The following is an 8,883-nucleotide window of genomic DNA, read 5'->3' as shown; positions in this document are numbered from 1 at the left end:
CAGTTGTCTTCTGGCAGCACCTAGCTTCAAATAAATTCACTTCACTTTTCAAATACATTTCACGCCTATTTAAATATCTTTGGAAAATTTGGATTTTAAAAAAAGAAAAAAATCATTAAAATTAAGGACAGAAAAAGAGAGGCAGGTTTGGCATAGTGGTCTGGGGGTAGGACTAGGACTCTAGAGACCAGAGTTCAAATCCTCACTTGGTTGTGGAAGCCCACTAGGTCACCTTGGGAAAGTCACACTCTCAAAGCCTCAGAGGAAGGAAAACGCAAAACCTCTCTGAATCAATTTTGCCAAGAAAACCCCAAAATAGATTCACCTTAGGGTTGCCATGAGTCAGAAATGACTTGAAATGATCTGAAAGCACAAAGCAACAACAAAATGACAGGCAAATGAAATGGAGTATTGTGGCATTATTCTAGATTTGTAGAAGTCAGGTCACTAAATTCACACCTTTGTCATAACCAACAGATAATCAGAAGAGACTTGGGAATAACAATAATCACTTTGTGAAGTTAATTGAATGGGGAATTAAAACAGCTTGAGCACGCCTTATGCACTGTTATGGGTTGGAGGAATTTTTCTGCAGATACGTTTTCCATTCTGTGTGTGTTTATGTGTGTGTGTGTGGGGGTTAAACAAGGCTTTAGTGTTTCAGTATATCCTTTACCTGACTGAAGCCACAAGAAGTTTTAGTGGCTGGAGCTGGACATTGTCCCATGGCCGGCTGATGGTCCTCTGGTCTCTGTGCTGGAACTTGGTGGGTGTTTGCAAGAGTGTATTGAGCATTCCCAAGACCCACTTCACCCCACACGTGGTTAGTACTGACTACGGTAGGCTGGGGAGGAACAATGTTCTGGCTGGATACTCCAGGGTCTGTTTCAGTTGCTGCCATCTGGTTCTTTATCATGTATGCCAAAACTGTGGCAGGTGTTTTCTCTCCAGCAGTAACAGGAGGAAACTGGAGTTTGTCATCTACTGTGCTGATAGGAAAATGAAGCTTGTTGTTGTGGATTTGGTTCTTCTCCAAAGGGAGACAGGTGTGGAGGGGAGGGGTTTCTACAGGTATCTCTGTGGTAGGTGGTTCTGATTGAACAGGTCCTCTTGTACAAGAATCAGTCTGGTTCTGATCTTCAGTTACAACAGAATGAGGAGGATGATGTGTGTCTCCCAACATGCATGGATGGAAGTGGGAATGGTCCCAGCCCATGTTGTTGCCACTATGAAGGTTTCCAGGCATGTCACCAGGGAGAAGGGGATGGTCCCGAAATCCAGGGGTGCCAACATGGAAGTGATTGCTACTCTCTGGCATGCTACTGTTTTGATCAGCAGGTAATCCACTCCTGTGGTGATCTCCAGCTGTAGTAGCTGGAAAACTGAGCTGGGTCTCTGTCAGAGAATAGAGGTGAAGCTTTTCTGGAGTAATGCTAGAATATGGATGGAACTTTTCTACCGTTCCTCCACTCTCAGTCTCTGTGCAGGCATTGCACTCCGAATGAACATCCGGTTTCTTCTGGGACTGAACAGAAGCTTGTTGGGCAGATTCTGCAAGGGCTAAGGCTAATATACGTGCAGCATTTTTGGGAGGAGGAGGAGGGACAACAGAGAGAGAATTGACTGGCACAGCATCCTGGGGGGAGTCGAGGGCAACTGCTCCTAGTGGGAGGAAGAGTAGAAAAACAAAAACAAAAGAGAATAATTTATGTTATCCTGTAAGGAGAGTGAGCAATCCCTATAGACCATTATAAAAATAAGATTCCTCCAACATTTGACAGTGGCAATTCCTTGGCGTGACAAAGTGCATCTTCTGCGTCATACATGCAAACAGGACAGCAGTTCGATGTGAAAAGTGCAAGAGATTGTCTAAAGGTTCCTGTTGCACTCCTAAAGAGCTAAGCAGTAGATAATGCAGAAAGGAAAGGTCAGATCCTTGGATAGGATCTTTTGTACAATTAACTCACTTTCAGGTCAAAAAGGTCCCTTCTTCAAGTATAGCCAGATTTATTTAGTTAGTTTTAGTTAAAAATAGAAGGTTTATCAAGTTGCAAGGATCGCAAGAGATCATTTCATTTTATGAAAGAGTGGAAAGATATAAGGCTATACAAAATATTCAAGCATTTATCTTTTTAGATATAGATATATATATATAATTGTGATGCAAGGAGGCGGCAGAGAAGCTTGGGGTTCCTTTAATGCCGTCTACTAGGGCCTGATCAACCTCCACATGCTCTGGAAGACACACAGTCTGGCTTTTTATTACCAGATTTTCCCCCTCTTAAAGGCACGCAGAGAAGCGAGAGAGCTGGTCGCTTGTGAACTTAAAGAAAGAATGGAGGAAAACACACTGTACCTGGCTGCGTCTGTCCAGAAGGTACAGGCTTACTCTGGCTGCTGCTGGGCATGGATTGTTCCATCTCTTTTTGAAGCTCTGGTTTCTTACCATCTTCTTGGTTCTGGAATTCTTGTTGGGGTCCCTCACTTGGTTTCACCTCATTGTCTTGTAATGGTGATGTTACCAGATGGGGTGGGGACATTGTTGCAGCTTCACTACTGCCAGCATTTCCTTTGGTCCAGTCTGAAGAGCCTGTACTTCCTGACACACCTCCAATGACAACATCCGGCATTCGGCTGGGTATAGTGAAGGAGACTGGCTCTGATATATGCAGCGGTGGAGATCTGATTGGCTTTCGCCCCATCTTGGGGGAGAAGGCATGGGAGACCTTCTCTGAGAAAGACTGGGGTCTGGGTGATTTGTCTTCTGTTGGGCTCAAGTCTAGAGTGAAAAAGGGACTCATGGTCTTCTCTTGATAGGGGGAAACTGGTTCAGAGCTTGTGGCACTGCCAGGGGTCTGACACTGGCTGCCTGAGTCTAGCTCCCTCTTAAAGGTACCTTGCTTGTCCTTATTAAAGTCTACTGACTCCAGTAGGGAAGTGCTGCTGTCGAGGCACTCAGACTCTGCTTTTGGTGGGCTGCATTGGAAAGACATAGGATCAAAATCCAGGCTAGCCACACCAATTTCTGGTGGGCTCAGGTCAACATCCTCAGCTGACCTTGGAGAAATGAGAGCAGGAACATGGATATGTCCTTCTTCCCCATCACTGTCATGGTCATGGGGCAGGTTATCATAGGAATTGCAGCGGTTCATGTTCCCTAGGAGGTCTCCATTAAAAGAAGCAGACAATGCATCACTGCTAGATCTTGGTCTCCTGGGTCGAAACAGTTTAGATTCACCTTGCAAGAAAGAGAGCATATATACATTAATATATTTTGATCAGTTCAATCAAAAGCACCTCAATCATGTAAAATTCTATGGAGCTCCTCATGTTAGAGATACTGTATATAATATCCATAGGCTTACGTTTTCTTCCATCTCTCCATAATGCGAATTAATGTCCTGCTCAAAGTTTAGTCCCATGTGTTTTGAATTGAAATGATCTACTCCACCTCCACCCTTTTCCCTGCAATCCTTCTGTTTTTTTTTTCTTTGAAACTGGGAAGGAACAAATGTCCATGAAATTTCTGTTTTGGATAATTTTAATGGTAAAGGGGCATTTTCTGACAATTCCACTAAAATAAAAATCAAATTTGGATCATTAAAAAGTAAGCTGACCGCTTCTTTCCCAGTGGAGTGGATTCATTAAATGTTGCCATCTTACCATCAATAGCATGTAAAGAGGAGAGGGACTCTTCACTTTTAGCTGAGCGCAGGGTCCCACTGTCTCCTCGCCCTCCTGGACAACCAAAAACAGAATGGTCAAATTAATTTAACAAATTGGTATAAGTTAGCAGAGACAAATAATTCAGATGAAGACAGTACAATCCTTATAGAGTTAGACTTCAACTCCCCCAACCCCTGATGTCAGGAAAGCAAGCTTCATATTACTTTGACAGTCTATAAATGTCAAACAATGTTTATACTGTACTTTCCTCAGACTATCCAAAGAGAGTATTTTATAAATACAAAGGACCTTTAAAGGGTGTCTCCTCTGAAGATGTCAGCCACAGATGCTGGCGAAACGTAAGGAAGTAACTCTTCTAGAACATGGTCACACAGCCCGAAAAACCCACAAAAAACTATGGATGCCGACCATGAAAGCCTTCGACTTCACATCGGTACAGTTAGTGCTGTGGTCATCAGCATATAACATGCTACTCAGGTGATGTTTACTTTGCAACCAATGCTAAGTCACAGAAGTGTTACCCTGTACCCATATCTTCCTGAGACAACGGTTATCAGCACAGTGAGGACAGCATTCAAACTATTCTACAACCAGATGTGTAGTAATCCCATGATTTAAAACAAACAATATGAAATATTGGTGGAATGAAAAATTAAACTTAGCCCTGTAGTGTAAGATACCTTGTTCCTTTTGCTATCACGGACAAGGTGCACCCTCACCTGCTAGAGCGATTGCTTTCATTTCAGAAGGCTCACTTGGATTACGCTGCAGTTTCCGTTTGGAGAGAGATGAAGATTTCCCTAGATTAAAGAAGGAGCGCCAGCTGCCAACAGGTGACTTTTTCACTTTAGTGGGTGGTCTCTTTCTGTAGGGAGACAAGAAGGAGTTTCCATTTAGAGGATGTCCTGAACTGTGTATTGCATTTCTGGCTCTGGGAAAGGGAGCGGGGACACAATCCTACTCTTAAATAAGTTCTCCTAAGGCCCTCTTTTAGTCAACACCCCACAAACGTGTGTATGCTATGTGCCTTTAAGCTGCCTGCCATGGCGTCTGCAACACCATGAATTTCATGAGGTTTTCTTAGGCAAGGAATACTCAAAGGTGGTTTTGCAATTCCCTTCCTCTGAATTATTGCCTACATCACCTGGGATTTGTTGGCAGTCTCCCATCCAAGTATTAACCAGGGCTGACTCTGTTCAGCTTCCAAGATCAGATGGGATCTGGTGCCTTTAGACTATAAGGTGGTATTGAATACTGTGTCAGTAGTCCAGTAGGGGGATTGCTGTGCTGACTGCACCCAGGATAAAATGACATCTGCAGATTTTCAAGACTATCTCTCCTCCATTTTTTTCTAAATCTGTCCTTAAAACTATCCCCCCCCAAATAAAATGCAACCATGCTTCCATAACCCATCCATTTGGGTTGGCATCAGATCTTTGGGGCATGCATAGATACACATGCAGACACACACACACTTCTACCTTTCAGATGGAAAGTCTATGATAGTATGGAATTTCCCCTGTAGAGCAGCAGGTCCTTCTCCCACTTCGATGTATTTGCTGTCTGGCACTATAGGAGAATTTATCTGGGCCTGAGTCCTCGCCTGTGCTTCCTCCAAAGTGAGCAGCTTTGTGGAAGGAGAAGACACCAGCAGGGATTTAGGTCGTGACAAGGAACTGTGACCTGCCAGAGAAACACAAGACAAAAGGAAGATGATAAAGTGTGCAAGCGGAGGCAGGAAGTAAGAAGCACCTTTTGAACCAAAGTCAGTGAGATGCTTCCAGAATTCAGTACAGTAAACCCTTGTTATAAGCTGGGGTTTGGTTCAAAGATCCCCCGTGGATAACAAAATTTGTGGATGCTCAAGTCCCATTAAATATAATGACATAGCAAAATGGTATCCCTTATAAAACATGGAAAATCAAGGTTCGATATTTGAAATTTATACTTTTTTGGAACATTTTCAAACAGTGGATGCCTGAATCCGTGTATGAAAAATCTGTGTATAAGAAGGGCAGACTGTATTTTATCCATTATATGTATACAGGGGCTAAATGTCACTAAGTCACTTTTTAAAAGTGAAAATATGGATTTGAGTTTATATGAAAATGTATGTTTTACCAAATTATTTTTCTTACCCTTTAATCATGTCTACTAGGAAGCAAGTCTGGGTTTTGATACCCAATTTGATTTTAAATCCACATGAAACTGGATATTAGCATACGAGTTCTCCTTTCCCTACTTATATCTGAAAGAAGGGTGCCTGTGCTACTCAGAGGTCACTGGAAGCTATCCAGCTGGTGTAGAATGATCCTTGTCAAGCAAATCAGTGGGAAACGAGTGTGAGTTTTACCCACAAATGAAATCCAAGACACAACACCAATTAGTATAATTACACAAATTACCACAGCCTGTTCTTACTTCTATTTTGACTATTTTTCCCCTAGTGAGATTGATAGGAAATGGGATAATTGAAATCAGGACCTGCCAGCAATATATTAGAAGAGTCTGTGTGCAGTTTACACATCGTGACAATCACAGCAAACCAAACATTTCATCTGTATAGTTTTATACGCATATTTGTGGGAGTGAATCAGGAGTCTGAATATTTGAAGAGATAATAAAGCCACATATATTAAAGAATACAATAACTAAAAATATCAAATGTAGTAGGAAAGAATGAGTAGAAGCTACAAGTCATGGAAAACTCATTCTAAACCAATATGTTGCACATGCCCCATTAGTTCTTTCAGGGCACGCGATGGGCTCTACTGGCATGGCTTTCTGCGTATGCTGAAAGCCGCGTATGGCGCGCCCGCATAAAACGTGGGCGCACTGTATTTTGGTTTGTGCTAAAGGGCCATAAACTAGATATAACACTTCATAATGCCATAAAGTGAAGTGAATAAAAAGAAATGACATGCAAAATCAAGATAGTTGAAATCGTGAGGTGATTTCATTTGGCAAAAGTTTGTCTTAATCCATTCTTCCCATCCTTGGGCCAATAATGAAAATGCCAGCTAAAATATTATCTTCATGCCACCTGTTTGAGAATGGTCTCTATACTGATAACTGATTCTGTAGCACCAACATCTTGCCTGGATAAAGTCACAGTTTCTAGTCTTCTCAGCAGTGATCCAGACTCTGCAGCTCATATTAAGGAATGTACAGCTGGCACTCTTCAGTGCTGGTGTTCAAAAGGATTTGAAGACCTATGTCTCTAATAAACATCCTGGCTGGGGTTGATGGAAATTATAGGCCAGCACAGATGAGGGTCCCAAGTTGGGGAATGTGGTAATAGAGCATATATCATGGTGGAAGAAAAATGTGATATAAAAGCTTCGAATGTCAGTAGTGCTTTTAGAATTGAACTTCTAAAACTAGAGGAATTCATCATGGATGAATATGACAGTTTAAGAGAGGGGCTGTACAGACAAGCCCCAAAGGGGCAGCCTGAAGCCACCCCTTTTTGTGTTGGATTGGGGCATTTTTCTGGGCCACAGAGAAGTGGCAAAATGCCGCTTCTCCATGGCCCGGAAAAGAGGTGTCCTTGTGGCTTTATGCCCCTGGACAACCCGGCCCTACAGAGGAGAGGGGCAAAGGAAAGGGGCAACCCCTTTCCCCTCTGCATTGTTGGCACGGCCATGTGGTTGCCGTGCCAACAATGCGTGTGCCAAAATGGAGCTCTGAAATGAAGCTCCTTTCCATGCCACTGGTAAGGTGCTATAAGCACCCTCCAGCAGCATGGTGACGTGTCCTGTGCTACACGCTGTTTGGACACGTCACACAGGACATGTCATGGATACGTGCCGTGTGGGTGGGGCCGCGTAATCATGGCAGCGCCCACACGTACTAGGGTTAGGGAGCGTGCGGTTGCTGCCCGCTCCCTAACCCTACAACCGGCCCCATGACAGTAATTCCTGGCCGTCTGTCTTGAGCCCGAGTTCACCTTTTGATGGGACAAACTTTGGGGTGAAACAGACTACCCTCAGGCGACAGTGTGATGCCACCCCTGAAAGAGCTGGGTGGATGCCATGGCAATCGCATGCCATGGCCCCACTCCAGCATTTTGCAACCACAAAAAAGAAGTGGCAAACTGCCGTTCCTTTTTGCGGCTGGTTTTACTGACCCCCAGGCTTTGCTGTGCTGTATGGCATCTAAATGCTGTGCTGCCGCAGCACCGTGAAACCGGCCCATGTGCAATCAGCCATGCAGCTTCCCGGCAGTATGGGGGCATGCACCGTCTGAATGTCACACCCCCATGCTACTGTGAAGCTGCTGTATTGTGCCGATCTGTACTGGCCCATAAGTTCCATTTTATAAACTTAGTATCATTAGCCTGTTGTGAAGTGAGGGGTGATTATCAACAACAAAATTTAACCTGCATGTCTCCATTTAGTCACCAAGTATAAAAACAACATACTTTGATGTTGTGTATATATGTTCTGTGTTACTGGAACCCTTTGAATTTCAGACTGTTTTTCTGTCTTGGGGGACAACATACCTGCACTCTCTCGAATGACTGAGCTTAGTTTGGAGCTGAAAAGAACATCTACATGATTGAGAATGAATTCCACAACCACTGATTGGATTCGCACCTCCATAAAGGCTGCTGTTCCACTGAAGCAAGCAGATTCTATCTGCTTTGATCTAACGGGGAAAAACAAGAGAAATTAAATATTAACTATCACTACAGCCAAGATAATCTCTGGAACAAGATGTCCCATTATAATCAAGTCGGCATACAATCTATTACTTTTGTATTTTACAAGCACAAAATTAGGTTTGGTGCAGAGTGGGCAACCTGTGGCTCCCAAATATTGTTGGCATATAACTCCCATAATCTCTGGCCAGTGGCTGTGCATATTAGGGCTTAAACGCCAACATTTGCAAGTTTCTTACTCTTTGTTTAGTGGTTCATCAATGACATACTGCACTCCAAATTGCTCCATAGGGCACTTATTATTGTGAGTGGAAAAGAATGTCATTGGGAATAAAATATGACATTTAGTTGTTTCACAATTTGAAAATTTTCCAGTTGCTAACAAGGTATCTAGCTAATAATCATTGTGATGAAAGTTTGACACAAATCGCAACCTTTGAAAAGGAGCTTTTCAGTGACAAAATGACAAAGTGTATCAGGAAGATATAGTGTGGAGAATGCACACGAAATGGTGCAGAGACATAAGCCTATGG

The 8,883-nt window shown here is 43.1% G+C and overlaps 1 protein-coding gene across 4 annotated transcripts in view; it reads right to left on the bottom strand.

The window, feature by feature from the left end:
• The window catches only part of ARHGAP32 (Rho GTPase activating protein 32), a 305,906-nt gene that overhangs the window by 8,780 nt on the left and 288,243 nt on the right, over positions 1–8,883 (bottom strand). For all 4 annotated transcript variants that reach the window (XM_042472624.1, XM_042472627.1, XM_042472626.1 and 1 more), the window contains 6 exons: positions 8,192–8,337; positions 5,169–5,370; positions 4,407–4,552; positions 3,664–3,738; positions 2,357–3,238; positions 677–1,662 (listed from right to left, as the gene is read on the bottom strand). In XM_042472624.1, coding sequence (XP_042328558.1) covers positions 677–1,662; positions 2,357–3,238; positions 3,664–3,738; positions 4,407–4,552; positions 5,169–5,370; positions 8,192–8,337 — 2,437 coding nt within the window. The remainder of the gene's footprint in view (positions 1–676; positions 1,663–2,356; positions 3,239–3,663; positions 3,739–4,406; positions 4,553–5,168; positions 5,371–8,191; positions 8,338–8,883) is intronic.

Source organism: Sceloporus undulatus, chromosome 6 (assembly GCF_019175285.1).
Source record: "Sceloporus undulatus isolate JIND9_A2432 ecotype Alabama chromosome 6, SceUnd_v1.1, whole genome shotgun sequence".
Lineage (NCBI taxonomy): Eukaryota > Metazoa > Chordata > Lepidosauria > Squamata > Phrynosomatidae > Sceloporus > Sceloporus undulatus.
The sequence above is the reverse complement of the archived record's forward strand: the minus strand, read 5'-3'. Positions and strand labels throughout refer to the sequence as shown.